At 28.6% G+C, this 20,112-nt stretch overlaps 4 protein-coding genes and 1 long non-coding RNA gene across 7 annotated transcripts; 2 read left to right on the plus strand and 3 right to left on the minus strand.

Moving 5' to 3' along the window:
- Positions 1 to 109: 109 nt before the first annotated feature.
- On the minus strand, positions 110 to 1,997 carry LOC137929796 (uncharacterized). Its single transcript, XR_011108853.1, has 3 exons — positions 1,642 to 1,997; positions 1,403 to 1,565; positions 110 to 413 (listed from the first exon to the last, which is right to left on the minus strand). It is a non-coding gene; the product is annotated as an uncharacterized lncRNA (long non-coding RNA).
- Positions 1,998 to 2,598: 601 nt separating this feature from the next.
- Positions 2,599 to 7,382, minus strand: Csp (Cysteine string protein). 2 transcript variants are annotated; one of them, XM_068772243.1, is made up of 2 exons: positions 6,661 to 7,382; positions 2,599 to 4,235 (listed from the first exon to the last, which is right to left on the minus strand). In XM_068772243.1, the coding sequence occupies exons 1-2, from the start codon at positions 7,253 to 7,255 to the stop codon at positions 4,210 to 4,212; spliced, it is 621 nt and encodes a 206-aa protein (XP_068628344.1). In that variant the 5' UTR covers positions 7,256 to 7,382; the 3' UTR covers positions 2,599 to 4,209. The 2 variants fall into 2 exon arrangements, with proteins under 2 accessions (XP_068628344.1, XP_068628345.1); XM_068772244.1 differs by lacking the exon at positions 2,599 to 4,235 and adding an exon at positions 5,287 to 5,449.
- Positions 7,383 to 7,996: 614 nt separating this feature from the next.
- Positions 7,997 to 9,054, plus strand: Mpv17 (Mitochondrial inner membrane protein MPV17). Its single transcript, XM_068772868.1, has 2 exons — positions 7,997 to 8,464; positions 8,569 to 9,054. Exons 1-2 carry the CDS (start codon positions 8,270 to 8,272, stop codon positions 8,923 to 8,925), a joined length of 552 nt encoding a protein of 183 aa, XP_068628969.1. The 5' UTR covers positions 7,997 to 8,269; the 3' UTR covers positions 8,926 to 9,054.
- Positions 9,055 to 11,976: 2,922 nt separating this feature from the next.
- LOC137929299 (S-formylglutathione hydrolase) lies at positions 11,977 to 15,720 on the plus strand. 2 transcript variants are annotated; one of them, XM_068772171.1, is made up of 5 exons: positions 11,977 to 12,186; positions 12,598 to 12,821; positions 13,292 to 13,537; positions 14,046 to 14,265; positions 15,345 to 15,720. In XM_068772171.1, the coding sequence occupies exons 2-5, from the start codon at positions 12,607 to 12,609 to the stop codon at positions 15,525 to 15,527; spliced, it is 864 nt and encodes a 287-aa protein (XP_068628272.1). In that variant the 5' UTR covers positions 11,977 to 12,186; positions 12,598 to 12,606; the 3' UTR covers positions 15,528 to 15,720. The 2 variants fall into 2 exon arrangements, with proteins under 2 accessions (XP_068628272.1, XP_068628271.1); XM_068772170.1 differs by lacking the exon at positions 11,977 to 12,186 and adding an exon at positions 12,401 to 12,505.
- rho-7 (rhomboid family intramembrane serine protease rho-7) lies at positions 15,703 to 18,648 on the minus strand. The gene is made up of 9 exons (XM_068772169.1): positions 18,503 to 18,648; positions 18,244 to 18,436; positions 17,867 to 17,995; positions 17,465 to 17,627; positions 17,290 to 17,385; positions 16,811 to 16,935; positions 16,642 to 16,743; positions 16,025 to 16,122; positions 15,703 to 15,949 (listed from the first exon to the last, which is right to left on the minus strand). The coding sequence occupies exons 1-9, from the start codon at positions 18,547 to 18,549 to the stop codon at positions 15,859 to 15,861; spliced, it is 1,044 nt and encodes a 347-aa protein (XP_068628270.1). The 5' UTR covers positions 18,550 to 18,648; the 3' UTR covers positions 15,703 to 15,858.
- Between the last annotated feature and the right edge of the window lie 1,464 nt (positions 18,649 to 20,112).

The following is a 20,112-nucleotide window of genomic DNA, read 5'->3' on the forward strand; positions in this document are numbered from 1 at the left end:
GTTCGTAGTCTGCCAACAAGATGATTATTCACTTTTTGAGTGTCATCGGTTGAGACTCGCAGGTTCAAGTGCGGCAGCTACAGAATCTTTATAAACAAATGAATAACACTAAAACATAATTTATTATCAACATACAAAAATATTCTAAATAAAAACTCGTTTAACAAAATAATCAGCGGATCTTTTAGGTTTATAAACACTATGCGGCTCGCACAGTATACGGCCCAAAGTGACTGCGTTGACGCCGCTGCGATGTAAGATGGCGTAGAGTTGATGCGGTGTGGGCCAGTACGGAATCCTCGCGAAAACTGCAGTGGCTGTTCCCGCGCAATCGCGCATTACTACGAGCTCTTTGCCACGGTCTCCATACATACTCCATTGATCCGCGCTCTGTTCATTTAGTGTGTATTTCCCTGTGAATTTTGATGTATTGAACCGGTTTAATTAATTCAGATTGCTCTTGTAAAACTTGTTTTAAAATATCCGGCTATCCAATCTTTTAAAAAAAAAGATAACCAATCTAACTAGTTTTACTATTTAGCGGACACGAACCGAATGAATTTTCTTAAGCCCTTAATGTTATTATGTTTTTAATATAACTTTATTGTTAAACTGTAGAAGGGGTTAGCCAGGTGCCGTTAAAATATCACGTATTCTATTTTTTTTAACTATAATACTTGTTACGAAAAATAAATATCGTTTCGGATGATTATTTATTTGTGTAACTCTTTTATTTTACTAATCACTTCAAAAATTATAAAAAAGTGAAATATTTATACAAAACCGGAAAAGTTATTGACAATATATACTATAATAAATGATTATAAAATGTACTCAATGAAAATTATTGATTTGAAGTCATGTAGAATTATAAGCCTCGTGGTGTCATAAACAAACTCCAGGTTCCGCAACATTTTGTATTGGAAAAATAACACTGCATCGTTACGTAAGGAGTGTATTTATCAGTAAAACTTGTTGCTCTCTTTAACAGGCGTAAGCAACTTTGCTAAAGAAAAAACTGTAGTACTGCAAAAAGTTATAAATCTAATATAACAATACACCTTTGTCCTCAACGCCAAATATATTTACTATCTGGTGATATAATACACTACACATTTGTAAAAAATATTTTATAACAAAAAAAAAATTCATTTATTTTCATGAGGCATCCTCTTTGGCCGAGAAAAATATTATCAAGATGTTAGCATATTTTATGAATAAAAATCTTAGAATAAAAGTAATAGATTTGCCTCCAAAGCGTAAAACACAACATAGACATAGCTTCTCTGTATATGATTTATAGTTTTAAAGTTGTCCTATACCGGCTAAGAGATGTTACATCATATTGCACATGTTATTTTAAAAACCAGGGCTTGCGCAAAAACATTCCTTCAAAACTTACCATCATCTGTTCCAAAAATAATTACATTCTCGAGAACACCCGAATCGCTTCCATCGCCTTGAAAAACATGTTTTCCTAAGGGAGAATCTACTTCTAAATAACAATTGCTCCAAACAACTGCGCCGCTAAAGTTCCCGTATTTCTGAATATAGTGCTCTCGGTCCTGAGTAATAAACAAATTAATAAAACAATTTACATAATAAATTATTAATACAACACTGTAATAAATAAAAACTTACACGATCCGTAATGGCTCTTATATTTAACATAAAACAATTTACTGCTTTTGGTTGAGTATAAACTGTCATCCAGTTCCCCACTAACTCTAAGACATTTAATTTAGGCCCAATCCTGTAATATGGGCAAAACATGTTCGAACTATAATTACTCACTGTGTCCCCACAGACAGCCATGAAAATGTTTGATAAGATGATTTGATGTACAAACCAAAAGAAAGACATTGCACATTCACCACTTGACTTTAGACGAATGTAAATTGCTCGAAAGAACTTATATATAATGGAAAGTTGTTATCCCATGTTTAATATGATTTCAAACAAAACGAAGTATCATGTATCGTTAAATATTATTATGAAATGACAACGAATGGACCGTCATTTTTAAAATGATCAATGTTTATATTTAAATTGGAACTGGAACATGATGCATAAGATGTGCTCTCCTTTGTAGTGTTGTAGACTTCAAGCGTTTCAGTGTTTGGTATTTCTGGACTTAATGCTTAGCAATAATTTTTTACAGCATATGAAATATTGATGTACAGGATTACAAAAATTAGATATATAATGTACGAACACCTATTTATCCCAGGTAATAAAAATTTTAGAAGGCAACAAGTAAGTTTTTTGATTATTTGACTAATACTTCCAGTCCTCGCGTAAGTAACTTCGATGAAAAAATCATTTATAAATGTATTTTGGAAATGAGTATGGTAAATAATTATAAAGCAGAGAACGTATTAAGGAAACCCCATACATAGTAAGATAAGAACATGCTAAAATATTTTTAGCAACCGAAATATAATAGCAAAGATCATAAATGTTCTAAGTAATTTTTTCCAATAAAATTAGCAAATCACCAAAAATCATTGCTTTCTTATCCTTGCAAAAAAGCGATATGCCATCTTTTTCACATAAATGATAATCTCGTATTATTTTTACATATTTATTAACATCGATTTAACAACAATACTTGTATGGACGTGGATTAATTAAAGCGACCTGGAAATCGAAGCTAGGTCATTTCCTATTGCATGTATTACGATCATCACAATAGACAGCTAAATATTTATTAAAACGAAATATTTTACATGACTAAAATTTCTATTCGAAATTTTTAATGAACTGTATCTAAAAAAAAACGCAAAATCACCAACAAGCGAACTACATGCTGTAGCTTTAAGTGAAAAAACTTTTGTGACTTTAATGAAAAAAAGTTATATTCCTTCAACCTTTATATTATAATTCCTAAGCTGCATGTAGAATATAAATTATTTTGCATTTTTTGTAGTTTCCACATTGTTTACAAATCCTTCAAAAATCCTTTTTACCATTACAAATAAATAACATAAATGTACAAAACATATAAGCTGTATGTGTCATTTTTACTGGACTAAAAAGTACAAAACAAAGACTTCAAATGAATTTTCGACCAATTTCAAAATTTTATTAACTTTGCTTTAGCAAAAAACATCATATACTTGTGTCTACTTCAAGATGAATTAGTTATTAAGTTATAACTCGAAACATTAAAATGTTTTCTGAAATTGAATGTAAACTACTAATTCAAAATTGATTTAAAAAAATTACAGTAAAAATATTGATAAATGGAAAAAATGGGAACCCTAAATAAATATATCTCCAGATAGTAAGGGTTATTTTGTTTTAAAGAAATCCCTTAATGATTATTTTAACTATAAATTGCTGTTGTAAATGAGATAATAAAAACTCGCAAGCAATCCAAAATAGTTATAAAGAATATTTTTTGTTTTTATTGTCATAAATTGATAAAAGTTAGGCTGGTTACACTAATCTAGTCCCAATATTGAGAATTTTGATTTGAAAAATCTAACAGTTCATACATTTCTTGTTCATGGCTTCAAGTAAGTTATAAAGTAGTATATAATGATACAATGCCATGCCTTTTTTAATACCATACTGATCACTATGTAATATACATCACATCTTCTATTACATAAATTACATATTCATTATTTCATCATTAACACAAATTGGTAATCTTAATAATTTTAAAAATATATTACAAAGGAAACCATCTATTATATAATAAATTAATCCTGTAATTACGAAACTGACAAAGAAGACCATTTTTTATATTTATAAATATGATAGAAACTTTAAAAAAACGTATTATTTAGACATGCAGTAATTTCTTTACATACTGACTTTTTCTATGGGGTAACATTGTGTTAACTAAACAAAATCTTGCTTTATTTATCGAAAATAGATAAGATTTCGTTAAATTTATCAAGCAAAAAAATAACAATAAAATGGACATTTAATGCAACTAGGTTTATAAAGTAAATTTAAAAAAAAACAGACTTCAATAGACATCTTTTCCATATTAAGAGCAGGAAAAAGCAAACTCTCACCACCTAAGTATATCAACTAAAAGAAAAAAATTCAGTAGCAAAATTATTTATACAATAAAAAATATTAAATATAAAACAAAACTAATATTAAGCTTACATTTGTAAAGTGTATGTTGGTGGATATAAGAAGTCAGTTCTTCATTTCTCTTATTATAATGATATACTACTTGTGATTACTTCATGTGTATTTTGGAATACTGCTTCCTGGAAATAAGATGAAAACATTATACAATTATTCACTTACTCTAGTCCACAGACACAATTATAAAATAAGGCATTGGTCATTTAATGATAGAGAGAGAGAGTTTTACATAGATATTTATTTGATTGAAAATTATGAAGTGTAATTACATTTTAACATTTTAGTTACTTCACACTGTCATTATAAATACTCGTTGACTAGTACAATAACATTAAAGAACATGTCAATTTTTTACATTTGCTCCTATGTCCAATGGGAGACCACTGTAAATTTTCAGTCATTATCTATTGTCTGTTTCATATATCAATACACTATATAAAAACAGAGCTACAGTATTCATAACAGAAAATATACAGCAAATGGACATAAATGCTATAGTCATTCTAACCTAGCATAACTAGTTACATAAGAATATAAAAGTGGGATGAATAAGTCATTTATTAATTTATTTTTGTTTGTAATTGAGCTGCCTACTCACATTATTCAATGGCATACATATTATTAGATTCAAATTCTACTTATATAAATACAATGTGCAACAATCTATAGAAATCATTCTTTTACTTATTATATGTTAGACAAAATCAAGCAATACGTGAAATTTGGTTGCTGTTATGCAGAATCATTGAAGTGCCATACAGCAACAAAAATATAATCACTTTTAACATATAGATGTAAGCTAATAAACACTTGTGTACATACAGTCATCTGATTTACTATATTTTATAGTAACCAATTTTTTTATAACCTATTTATACTTAAAATAAATTCAAACACTGTTTATTCAATCTGATGGATAATATCTTAATTCTAATACTGAATCAAAATCAAAATGCAAAATAGTTTCCACCTTTTTGTCAATATTAACAATTAATACTGTAACAATTATTTAAGTTTGATAACAATCAAAAAGGATTAACATTTTAATTTATACATTCTAATAATTATATAACTTCAATAATTTATGGAAAGAATTTTAATTTAAATATTTTGATAAGTATGAAATGTATGTTGATTGAAAAATGTTTGTTAAAGAAAGTAACTAAGTAAAAAATACTATTTTTGTTAATAGTGTCACAACATGCATTTAGCAGCATTCATCACTAATTTTAGAAAAATATTAAAAATCCGCACAATACTTGAATTAGTTGCAATTTACCTTTATGTTTTTATATTTTTTAGGCTTTAATCAACAAAGTTGGAATGTCTTTTTAATCTGAAATGAAAGCAAACTGTATGAGCAAGAGTAATTTTTTAATTTGCCATTTAGAGTATGAATTTATGTTTCATTTTATTACTTTATATTCTCATCTAGCTTGTATATTTTAAAAAATTATGTGAACTAAAGTTAGAAGCAAAACTATGTTATTGATGAAAATTATATACTGTAATATAAGACCACACAAATCTGTTTCAACATAGAAGACCAAGGATTATTAATACAACAATTATTACAGACTTAAAAGTGGTCACAAAAACAAAGACATATACAATAGTAAACCTATTGTAATTTCCAAAGATTAATGATCTTATATATCTTATATGTATAACCAACCACAATTTTCATCATTAAGAAACCAACAGAATTTTCATACCATAAAGCATATTTGTAAATGACAACAGTTCTATAACAAATATCTTCATAGATGTTTACTATTATTTACCACACTCTTTAATAAGTACTATTATTAACTATTCCAAGATATATTTTATTTAGATTTTAAACTAAATGGTATAAATGAAAATGTGGATACAATAAGAAAAATTAACTTATTAAATATTACATATGTTTAAAACACAATCATCATATTTGTCTTTCACATAGTTATAATAGTTTTTATTGTGTTTTAGAAAGGAAAAGCATAACTAAGCAATTGTCTCACACAGATTGAGAATGATTTTAATTGGTTTTAAAATTATTCTTCTTTTGCTCTACCACTCATTAATTCAACATTATTACTATTGTGCTTTATGTTAGGAAGTGTGTTTCAATAGATCATTTGATATAAATCATTAAATATCTATATTGTATAGCAATTACAGATTCTTCAGAATCTACACAAACTTCTGTTACATGTTATTCATAACCAGTGAATATCATTTACATAGAGCACTAATAATTTGATCCTGTTAAAAAGATATAGTAGGTACCTTTTTTAAAATTAAATGGAATGTGGAGTTAGGTAGTAAATGTTTACTACTTTTTCTCTATTTTCATTATACACATTGAGAAATATGAGTTGAATTAGCAATGATTTGATAGGATATTTAAATTTATGACTAATTTGTAAGCAATATGATAGCAATAAATATTGTATCGAACATGATTTATGAAACTGTGATGTCATAAAACATAGTGATGAACATACTATAGTTCAAAATTGTGGAGACAATAATGTTAATGTGAAATTCCATAATTCACCCCACCTGTGTTGAGGCCGGTGTTTTCAGATGCCGTAGAGCCCATGGTGGCCGGAGGGGGCGCCGGCATTGCAATGGGCGGTGCCTGTTCGCCTCCAGGACGTCCTTCGCCACCGGGCTGCACCGTTACTGCTTGCACTCCGTCCGAGTCGTCTCGCTCAAGTGTATGGTAGTCCCCAGACTCCTCCGGTGGGCGTGGTTTGCATTTGCCGCAGCAGCAACAGAAGCAGCAGCACAGACAGCAACAGAAGTAACATCCAGTTAAAATGCCACAAACGACCAACAGAGCCTTGCACCAAGTGCTTGTTACAACAAAATAGGTGTTGACATTTTCCTCGCCGAATTGTTCCGCAATATAAAGTCCAAGTGAGCCATAATTATCGTAAATGTTTCTTTTGGTAACATCACTTAAAATTGTATGAGCACGATTTACTTCTTTAAATTTATCAGCGGCATCAGGGTTATTAAGGTTTTTATCAGGATGATATTTTAAAGCTAATTTGCGATAGCTTTTCTTTACGTCTTCAGGCGTTGCAGTTTTAGGAAGTTGCAATATTTGGTAGAGACTGTCGCCCGTAGTTGATAATTTTCTTTTATCCATTGCAATTACTGTGTTTTAAATGATTTTGGTACAGAGGGTAGCAATCTCAGTATTAGTAATAATTTAAACAAGACTTAAATCTTGATAAAATTATATCCATCGCTTGAAGTAGCCAGCACAAATGTAGTACAGATATCAAAATAATCCTATCCGAGAAATATCAATGTTGCCACAAAAAAAAACAAAATCGATATACTGTACTTAACATTGAAATATTTTATTAAAACTTCCTAAAAACAGTCTTTGGATATATCCAAAGAAATGATAAATATGCAAGACATGCATCAATATTGTGCTGTTTGCTATATATTATAACCATTAGAGTAACCAATCGATGTGGGTTCACTACATATTTTGTTTGAAATTATATAGCTCGAGAGAAGGATACTTTTTTTGTAAAGAATGCTTTTCAGAGTATTTACAAATTGTTGCAATAATAAGTTTTATAGAAAAATCTTAATATCAATTCTTAGTGTCGTACATTTAAATGTCGGTATAATATTTTATAACAATTAATAAAATATGAATATTAAGAAACCTGTTACAATAATAACGTCAGAGTGTTTGTATATTTTGTAATTCAAAATATTATTAAGAAAGTATATCTAATTTCCAATATAAACTTAATTTGCCGTTAATACAGAACAATGTCTCCGACATTTATTTTATAATCTGTTTTATTATTGAAGTACCATCTTTTTTTTTTTTCAAATAACCAAATATTATGCGTCCTCGTTGTCAGTATTGACTTAAGTATGTATTATAACTAGCTTCTAGCTTAAACAGTTTTGTTGTTAAGTATAACTTGATTGTATATAAAAATATTAAATTAATGCACATGGCGTAGTCCATACAATAATTATCAGAGTTTAGATTTCATACATAGCCTAACTGTTTTTAATATCTGAATAGTATAGATTTCCATGACCACAGTAATATTTTATGGATCAGAACAAGCGCATCAAAATCCCATGACCATAGTAATTATAAGACTCAAGACGCCAGTTTTAAATTATGAAAGGCCGAAATATTTTTCAAATTTATCAAAAATTCCTGACCAGACGACCATATTTAGTCCAAGCGATACAAACTGGAACACTAATGGGTGCTGGTGATTATATATCCCAAGTTTTCGTAGAGAAGAAATCTATGAAAAATGTTGATTTGATTAGAACCCTCCGATTTTCGTCGATAGGATTTTTTGCTGGTGTATGTATTTTTTTATCTTTTAATTCATGTGTTCATTAAATGGCAAATTATATTGTAATGCTCATTTTCATATGAATGTTAAATAACATTAAGGTCTTTTTCAGGGTCCAGCACTGAGAGTCTGGTACGGATTTCTAAATAATTATATTGGGTCGAAAGGTAAAACCGTGGCTCTTAAAAAGGTCCTTGTAGATCAAGTTATTTTCGCTCCAACATTTCTTTTATTTATCCTTGTTACTTTGGGTGTAATGCAAGGTAAAGCTTTAGAAAATATAGAAAAAGATATCCAATCCAACTATTTAGATATATTGAAAACAAATTATTATGTTTGGCCATTTATACAAATAGTAAATTTCTATTATATTCCATTACAATATCAAGTTCTTATAGTACAAACAGTGGCTTTGTTTTGGAATACATATCTAGCATGGAAAACTAATAGAAATGAATTGACACAATAATGTTACTCTTGTGATATTTAAATGTGTATTAAAAGTTCTCATTTTGTTAATATCTAAGTATTAGTAAAAAGTATTTTCTTTGAACCTCAGTCATCCAATTTTTGTCTGTGTATTTATTGAATACTGGATTGTTGCAAACTAAATAAAATTTTAAATATTTGGGTTTTTGTTTCATTTTGTTCTGTGAAAGGCTAACTTTTACGTAACCAAAATTGTCAATTTTTTTTGGTAATTTACAATAACCAATTTTTTGTTTTTCTATTACTTTATATTATTCTTAGTAAACCAAATACAAATCTATTTCTCCTTATGAAGAAGTTAATCCTGCATTTTTTATTACACAATAAACCATGTACATCAATTAACATTTTAAAATTGAAATATCTAATATCCCACATGCCAAGATGTAGGTACATCATTCCTATCTTTCGCTCGTGGGGGAGCGAGTGATACGGTTGAAAGAAATAAAACTGTACAGAATAAGGTACTTAATAAACTCTGCACAAAATAAATTGTTAACTAATACTGATGATGGAAGAAAGGCGAGAAAAGAAAGAGGGTATAAAAGAGCAAAACGAAAGATATTGTGAAGGACAAAAGTAAAGGATGAAAGATATTGCGACGCGTGAAAGAGGGTGATAAATAAAGAAAAGATTGAAAAAAAAATTATTATAAAGTCCCTTATCCCAAAAAGTTAGGGGTATGAGAGGCCCCTAATAGCGGGGGCCTTAAAAAAAAGATGTAGGTACATACATCATTTACTAGCACAATTAAAGGGTGAACAAAATATTAATGTAATTGCATGCCTGTTACATAAGCAATCAGCGCCTTAAAGAACATTATTACCAATTACAAATTTATGCATGCAAAAATGCAACTTGAGATATATATACTATTGTTGATTCATACGTAAGGCATTTACAATTATCCTAATTATTTTTAAATTGCAGGACACAGTCAATACAAAGTCTAAAGACTTAATTCAGTGTAATATATTCAACACAATTGGTAACCATACACAAGATACTAATAGTGTTCTGTAAGAAATAGTTTGTGATTAAAAAAATGCTTCCAGTGGGAGTTCATTTTTGAGATGGTGGGAATGTGTTGCGTTGAGGGTTTGTTCCACCACTTTTCCTTAACAAATCTTAAGACACACTATCCGTACATCAGTTAAATCATACTTATCAAAGCCCTAAGAACTTATTTTTTGTAAAATAATGCATAAGGTTATTTCCTATTAATTACTTAAGTTCTCAGTAGGTCCCTGTTTAGGAGTTATTTAAATTGTGATAAATAAATAGTTGAAACTGTACTGGAATATTTTCAAATTATTATTAAAACTAAACTATGACTAAAAACTAACTAAACTATGATGACGAAAAACTATAGCCTTCATGTAGTAGAGCAGCAATCTGGTTAAATATCCAATTTAAGGCCACAGTGGAAAGAAGAATAAAAAAAGAATATACGGATGTGCGTCTTTATCTCATTTCCGTCGAAGCTATGATGCCGAAGGTAATAAGATGAAAGAAAATTTTATTGAGGAAATCTACAGACAATTAATTACGTCACCAGTTCCACTGTTAAATCTTTCATAAAAGAGCAGAAGGAAGCACTCATTATTTTAAAGGCCTTATTATGTACCAGGATTTTTTGTTATTTGGAAACAAATGTTAAAAATACCGTCAATAATATTATGCTAATTAAAGATTGAGCCATTAAAATAATTACGCATAGCAGTATACTTATACACTATGTTCATGATGATGGAGATCCTCATTGAGATCTGCTTAATAAAAAAACCGGTACAGAATTTTTTATAAGAAACATCCACTATGATGTAACGATACTTTTCTCGAGGTTAAATTTATTTTAGTTATAGTATGTCCTTTAGGTTATACATGTTTCGGGAAAATGTTAATATAAATTTAGACTAATCTAAATCTCATGCGTTATGGCGTACTTGGGGATTTAACTGCTCATCATATATTAATTGCTTACATACAACTTTCTAGAAAAAAAAACTCCTGATCTCGTAGTTTTATAAATACAACACTCAAATCCACAATGTTAGTTATCTCTACAAATATTACTGATTCATACGATGGCGTTACAAAGAAAAATAACTCTTAAAACAATTCATTGTAACATGCAATGTATTAAATACCATTTTTGTTACTTATACTGTTACCGATGTTAAGAATACCAGTGCTAATTTTCAAGAGAGTTAAAGTACATAAACTGAAACAAGCTCCGAAAAGGCACGATCAATTGAAAAACTTTAAAAGCCCCTATTACTTTAATAATTGATGTAAGTTAGTTTATGATGACATAATATTTTGTCGAGGCGCCTCTTTCTCCAGATAATACCATTATTAAGAATTGTATTCTTCCAGTTTTATAAACTTTTAAAACAGAAACGCTTAATCAATATGAATGTTCGAAAAATATTATGCTGAAGTGAATGTTCTTTTTAAATATTTTTACTTCCTTTAATGTTTTGTAATAACGATTGTCGATCTTCTGAGTCTTATGAGAATTTACCTACTGTTTCTTATATACCATAGGTATAATTCAGAAATTTAGTTTACCCCGTTTTTCACAACAAAATTAGTCATAATTTTGAAAATTTTGTTTAACTTTTCAATAAACAAGAGTTGTTAGGTGTGTCACTGTTAATTTTTACTGTCATAATTATTTTACTCGCATTTATTATATTAAACACTCAGTAATACCATATGATGTTCATAAATATTCTTAGTTATGTAAGAATATGTATTTTTACTTTACATTTTACCCTTTGTTAAATGTGAACTTGATATAATTTAATATTACAATAACACTTGAAGATTTTTTTCGAATATTTTACATTAGTTAAAAGTTATGTAATTAACCTACAAGGTTTAATTAGCCGGTAGTGTATCAAAGGTACTTAAAATATTGTAAAAAGTCGTGCCTCACAAAGAATAATTAAAAAGAAATGGTCGTTAGCACTTAAATTTGATATGCAGGCAGTCTTGTAAAGACCGGTCGGGGTCAATATTAGTTTTTATTACGTCATCTGATACGAAATTACTTATGATTTGGCAATTTTTGTAGTCACGTGGCAAAAGAATGATATTTTTTACAGGACTTCACTATTGAATGATTTTATACATAGATAACAATTTGGTATCGTTTACCTGTCATAATTATAACCCATTTAAACTTACCCGGTGTACAAGAAAGGTCAAGGGCTACTAAACGCTATTTGAAAAGGTAATCATTCCGTATTTTTTTCATTATTTTTTATGTTATAATCAACACGAACGATCACCTGAGAGTAATTTTGATGAAATAAATATGTTGTATAGTTCATTTGTTAAATAATATTATGTATGTATGAACCGCCGGTTCACTAAAATAATATATTTTCGTTTTAATTTGCAACGCGATTATGTATGTTATCAGATGTTTACCTACGTCTTGTAGAACCATCGTTTTTTTTTATATTTCATTTTAATACAAGTTTTGATTGGGTGAAGATCAGTTAACATTTCTTTTAATTATGTTACATATCGACTTGGATTTAAAAAATGTTAGTTTCGGTATAACAGATCAAATCTAATGATTTGTGCATTACTAAGAAATCAAATATAGATTAATTCATTTCATATCTTAAATTTTCAGAAATTGAAGATGGATTCCCTGGAATTGGTTTCGTCAAATAAAATTTTCGGAGGATTGCAAAAAGTTTATTCTCATGAATCAAGTGAGCTAAAATGCAAGATGAACTTTTCTATTTACCTACCTCCACAAGCTGATGGTGGTGATGTAAAGCTGCCAGTTATCTTTTATCTATCGGGTCTCACCTGCACTGAACAAAATTTTATTACAAAGTCAGGTTTCCAAAGGTATGAAGTAATTTTATGTTCAATATAATAATATACATACAATATCTTGGTAACTAGAAAATTGAAAACGAAATTTATAAAGTGGCTGACATAATTGATTTAAGTGTTTTTAATAACAAAATTACATTTATTTGTTAACAAATAAGTGGCAATTTGTTGTGTTAATATGTTATAGCGATTAAACTTGAAAGGTGGACAGTCAAGTAATATGTTGAATATATTTTTTTTTTCTGATTACAAAAGTTTTGAATGTATTATAAATTCAATATACAGGTTTAAAAAAGGCTAAAAGAGTTCAGGAAGTATTACAAATGTAATTGCTACTACAAAGGTTCAACAAATCCTAATTATCATGTGTGTCATTCATGATGTATTATTATCACTTTTTTACAGTGACCTTAACTTCTTTATCATATAATAAAAATATATAATAATTGTTATGTAATTTGTCTGTTTAATCTTATTTACAGATATGCAGCTGAGCATGGCATTATAGTAGTTGGCCCTGATACTTCACCTAGAGGAGTGAAGGTACCTGGTGATGATGACTCTTGGGATTTTGGTGTCTCCGCTGGTTTTTATTTAGATGCTTCTAAAGATCCTTGGTCAAATAATTACAGGATGGGTAGTTATTTAAACAAAGAGTTATATGAATTGATACAGAAAGCTTTTAATAATGTTGTTGATCCAAATAGGATCGGAATCATGGGACACAGGTATGGTATGTTTTGATGACCATGAAACATATACAATGTGCTCTTTTTACCTTTTAAATTTTATGATTAAAGAATCATAAAATTGAAAAGGTTTACTCTATAGTATGATTTTAATAGATTGTGTTGAATAAGATGGGATTAATATAAAGCTATTAAAAGGAGTATATTCAATTTTCCTTGTGGAATATTTTAAAAGGATTTATTAAGGTTTATAAAATAAAACATCTGAATGTATGGAAAAGATTATTAGAAATAATCTTTCTAATAAGTAAAAGAAGAAAAAGTAGAAACTTTGACAAACAATGATTTCAATAATGAGAAAGGCAGTACCTCATATGATTTAACTCAATCATATTTGGGTTTATATATTAATTACAATACAATAACAATTGAAAATTAGTGTCTTGTTAATACAAAACACTAATTATTTGTTAGTAATTTATATTTAAAAATACTTATGTTTATGTAGGTTGACATTTTGTTGTAAAATTATTATTTAAATTTTTAGTATGGGAGGACATGGTGCTCTAGTCTCGACTTTAAGAAACCCAGGACTGTACAAGTCTGTTAGTGCTTTTTCACCAATCTGTAACCCAAGTGCCTGCCCATGGGGAATCAAAGCATTTACAGGCTATCTTGGAGAAGATAAAAAAACATGGGAAGAGTGGGATGCCACAGAACTTGTTAAGAAATATGAAGGACCACCAGTAACTTTGTTCTTAGATCAGGTAAAATGATGATTCCAATTTATTTCATTTTAATGTCTTTCAATATCTGAAATAATTGCTTTTAGTGATATAAATAGATATGAATAATAGTAAGTTTAGTTTATATTTATTATTGTATTATGTTTATAAATATAATACAATAATATTGTATTATATTAAACCTTATTTGTTATAATTATATATATATATATATTTTTATATATTTTATTTATTATATCCCATTATTAGTACTTTTACCTTTCCCATACTAGGGTTGTCTGTAAGAGATTGCCTTGTGTGATAAGACCGCTCATTGTACTTTTTTGTATATTATTGTAAAACATTAAATGTATCTTAATGTGTACAATAAAGAATATTAAATAAATAAATAAGTTCCACCTGATTAAAAATGGCAGAAAATAAAAATATATTTTAGTAATGTTCCCTGCCTAGTAATGAATGCTTTATTAGATACTAATTAGGTCTGTAATTTGATTTTTAAATTATGTGTAAGGCCTTGAGGCATCTAGCTCTACTTAAAATTTAATCTTTGTATTTATATTAATGTTTTGTAGCAAAGTCTTAATGCTACTAACACAATATAAAGACCAGAATATTCGAGAATTAATTAAGTTTTTTAATTTCATATTAATGTCGAAAATCGAAAAAAAACTATTAAAATAATGAAGTAAGGCATCATGATTTTTGAATTGATGCATGACATGGCCTTATTCTAAATAACTTAGATCACCAACCATTGTATATGAATATAATTTCTTCTTTTTAAGGTTATGTGAATGTATATGTTGAAAGGAAAAATCACATCAGATGCTAATTTATTCTTGTGATCCTACAACCTGACATGTTTTACTTCATATAATTATTTTGTCAATGCTTTAATAACTATGTATGACAGACGTCTTTATATAGTTAGATAATAGTTTAGTCAATAATAAAGAAAACTGTTGGTGAAGATTATGTTCTCAAGTAGAGAAAACTTTAGTGATACTGTTATAAATATGCTAAATACTTAAAGATGAATGTTTAAATTAGTCACAATTTTTTTTAAATCTTAATATTTTATATTTTTTGTTAAATAGGGAGCTGCAGATAAGTTTTACATTGAGAAGCAACTGCTGCCAGAGAACTTAGTGGATGCTTGCAGATCAGCTGGAGTCCCTGTCATATTAAATTTGCGCGAGGGTTATGATCACTCTTACTACTACATATCTACATACATTGCTGAACATTTTGATTTCCATGCAAAAATCTTAAAAGCTTAAATCCTTTTCTTATAACAAACATAAAATTATCATGACTTAATTGTTTTCAAAGTATAAAATTGCATTTTTTGTTATAAAGAAACATAACTAAACAGAGTTATAAAATACAGATTATATGTTTATATATATTAAGTTAAAATATATTTTTTTGTATTTCTTTACTGTTCAATAAAACGTTTTTTACTTTTCAAAATAGTCTTTTTAATTAATATTAAAGGATTTAACAACATTGAAATTGATGTTATAATAAATAATTTATTGATATTTTTAACTATTTTGTATGATGTACATACATTTTTTAAAAAAAATCTATAAATTATTTATAAAAATATTATCTGGTGTCTTTTCTAAAGCTGTGGTAATATTGAAGAAATTTATCTCTGTTTCCCCATACATGCTGTCCACCCCAATAGCACCAGGATCTGTCAAACAAAAGATTAGATATTAGAGTATTATAATGTTACATACATTAATTTAAAATAATTAATTTAGCTTACATTCCAAACAAAGCCCCACCGAGATGAGCTGCATGATCAAAGAACTTCCAACCTAATATCACTCCTGCTAAATCCACACCCATGATTACTTTAATGGCCTGGAAATATAAATTGTTATTCCCATTTTTTTTTCAAAATTAAGTATTTAAGTGTAAGCTAATGCAAAATATACAAATGAATTTAACCATATTTAGGGCAATTGGTTACAGGTATGAAAAGTTTAAAGAGGGTGAAGATGAATATATTAACATTTGGTACATACTCTGCAAAAATTAATGGTTACAGAAATAATAAATTACATAACATAATAAGAATAATATTTGCAAGATTTGTGTTACAACATATTAAAATAAATTATTGTTTACTGTCTTTGCAGACTGTACTGCCATACCTTAAAGGCCTATTGAATTTCAATATAAAAAAAACAAACATACAGCTTTTAGCTGACAAATGAACTATACATTAACAATTTTAAAGATTTTACACCTGTAACCAATTACCATATGTTTTATGTAAATGTTATAATGTAACATAAACTAAAATTATCTTATGTGTAATAAAATCATATTACAGATTTCTACTTTAAATTAATATTTTGTGTTTAGGTAATTACTCACCATTCCTGCAGCAAATGTATACATAGGTAAAAATATTATACTCAATCTTGTATCAGGATATTGAACACAGACAAATGACAAAACTGACATTATCGCCCCTGACTGAAAAGACAAACTGTATATGGTATTTCATATTTATATAAATAGTGTAATAAAAAAATGAACTTACTGCTCCAAGGCTTAGACCAGGTTGATTTAATACAACTTTGTAAAAGAAACTTGCAAAACTGCTTATTACACCAGCACTTAAATACATGGCCACAAATTGCTCTTTGCCTAAAGAAGCAACAGCAGCTAAAAAAAAGAAAATACTATAAATTTTAAAAGGTTTAGTTTGTCCATAGTCAATTAGTTATAAATTGTTTTAATTTTTCATGTTTTAATGTATATGGAAGTTATTCTTCATATCCAAGCCAAATTTTTAATTTTTTTTCTTTCCAACTTAATGTAAGGAAAATTAAGATTTTTTATGCTATACTGATCCAAGCACATAAACAACAATGTTTCTCTGTTACCTTATGATTACACATCTTTTATTTATAACTTTGAATTTGTCCAAAAAAATGCTAATGTCACAATTATGATTTTGTTTACATATATGTACTTTCATAAGTAATGATTAAAATTATTGTATATTTTGGTTTGTACCTGGCATGAAGCTGTAGAGTACATACATATTAGCAGCTAAATGTAGAGGAGAGTAATGACTAAATGTTGAAAGTACCATAGGGATGCATTTTGCACCTGGAACAATTGCAATAAATGTTAAATTAAAAAAATAAATTATTGAATATTCATAGTTGTGTACAAACTGATCTCATACTTCCAGAAGGATTTGAACAGAAGTACTTGATCATGAAAGGCTGCAGTGACTTCACTCGCCAAGCCCCAAACACCAAGAGATTAGCTGCAAGAATAGGGTAGAAAACTTTGTCACTTGGTCTAAGTGAATTCCACCATTTGGTTATTTGATTTGGTTCCGATTTCTGAAAAGCAAATATCTTCCATCAATAACATAACATTTATATTTGTTACAGATTGTGAAACAAGTCTGTTAAAGGTTTTAATGATAATGTCAAGAAATATAATATTTCTTAATATTTATGCTACTATTTAGAATATTATATAGATATAAGGTAAAATATCATAATGCACCACATAAAATGTTATTACAAGTAGCTCATGTACTTTTATGACATTTAGTTAAAGAATGACAATAACTTACAAGGTGGGCTGAAAATTTTTTTTGTTGAGAATTCAACCAGGTGCCTGGTTTTCTGAGTAATGTGGCTGCATGGGCACGAAGATTTTCATACTCCCAAATAACACAACCTACCAAACTCCCTGTGGATACCTGAAACAAAGGAGATAATTGATCATAATATTTGTTAATTTGTATATATAGCATATAAAGCTAGAGATTTGGTGGAGTTAATACCTTTATTATTAGATTTAAAAAAAATTGGTGAGGGCATTGAATAAATTCTATGACATGCAGTTAATGATATGATGATAATGTGTTGAAAAGAGTTACATATTTTAGATAGTAGATAACATGAGAAAACCAAACTAATTAGTATAAATATTTTTAAAATGGCTTACCCCGACAGTAAAAATAAATGGTTTAAATAATCCTTTCAAGTTTAAAGGAATGGAATCATAGTGATGACTTTCTAAGGGATTGGGCTCGAGTCGTGGTTTTCTTACACTGCGTCGGCTGTTATGAAATGAATTACGTAGTTGGAGACGACCACATCCCAATGTACTTGAACCTAGTTTGATAAATTCTTGTTTGCTAAAATAAAATTTTGTTTGATTTCTTACTCACAAGTAATAAATTACACTAACAAATTTTGCTTACCAGTTTAAGGTCAACTCCCCCATAGTACGAACATTTCGGAAAAACATTATAAAATTATTGTTTAAATTCAATGTTACATATTTTTCTAAATGAATAATTTGGTTTCACGTTTTCGCAATAAATATTAAAAGAACCGAAATCTTATGTCAAAAATGTGATTAATGTCAATGTCATCTTTATGACATAAAATAAATTGTATAAAATAAATAAGCCAATGGCATATCGTACTTAAACCCACAATACACTATTGTAGAAACCTCTGTATATATTATGGCAAAGAATGAAACCAAATATGTTTTGATTTGTTGTTTTACTTCATACGATTTAGGCTTCTACTTCTATTAATCACAACAAAGCTTGGGCTTTCAAAAAATCAAACTACGTGAAGTATATAATTATTGGATTTTTTACACATAGCATAATTCAAGTATTAGTCTCCTTCTATATGTATATTTTAAATAGTGGTGGATAGTTTTTGATTAAATTGCACTATTTACCGGTTAGACAGTTTTAAAAATTGATAGTCGTTAATCGGTAGTAACAACAAGAAAAAGTTTACAAGTTTTCTTTTTTTTTATTTATATAAAAGTTTCCTCTCGTTCTTTAAATTATGTAATCGTCATTCGAAATAGTTGTTTAATAAAGAAACTGTACCCTAGAATTCTTATAAAGAAATTTTATAGAACGTCCTTTCATTGAAACGATTTCTTTATATTAGAAGGGAATTAAATTTTACTAAAATGATTGTAAACGTGCAAACTTTTGTGGCTTTTTGTGGCTTCTATCATAGATTTTACAATAAGACCGGTGGAGAGCGGCTTGCATCTAGCTTCCGACGACCTTGACATGGTCATTCGTCCACCTTGTAGGTAAAGTAAAGTATGTTGCTTCCATTCTAGAACCTTAAGGCCAACAGTAACCACCTGTTCTCCGCGCTAGGTAGTCTGCCCACTACTACTTCCATTTGCCAATTCTCTTAGTCTATTCGATCTTGTAGAGATGTTCCGAGCATAGCTTTTTCCATAGCTCGTTGAAAACGTGTGAGCTTGCCAATGAGCTCAGAAGTGAGCAATTACATTTCTGTACCGTAGGTTATCACTGACACATTTGTTGAAGACTATCGTCTAATATTAGTATTGGCGAATATTAGATGAGAATACTGATTGCCCTTTTCTCGAAGTTGGACTCACCTTGCTTTACTGACCCCAAATACACGTACGAGTTAACAAAATCAAGAACCGAGCGTGCAATTGATATTGGGGTGGGCACGACGGAGGCTTTTGACACTGGTTTCGACTTATTCATTTTTATTCTATGGCCTCCCATGCCTTGATTTTCATATATACATGTGATAGAATTGTAATAAATTAAACATGGGTTATACACAATTTATTAAATCACGCCAAAGGGCATGTCCGGATTTTAATCGAATAAGCGCTGATGAATAAAACGACAATTAAAACATCGCGGGATATATTGAAACTTACAATTGATGAACAGAAATAAATTTATTTAAGAACATGTATTGGACATTTATATTTTAATATCTAATCTTGTGGTTTTTTTATTAGATGTCATTAAATTATTGCATTAAAGAGAAAATATAAAGG

This window comes from Battus philenor, unplaced genomic scaffold (assembly GCF_028537555.1).
Source record: "Battus philenor isolate CCGP_79_NKW_IND1 unplaced genomic scaffold, ilBatPhil1.0.hap1 SCAF_5, whole genome shotgun sequence".
NCBI lineage: Eukaryota > Metazoa > Arthropoda > Insecta > Lepidoptera > Papilionidae > Battus > Battus philenor.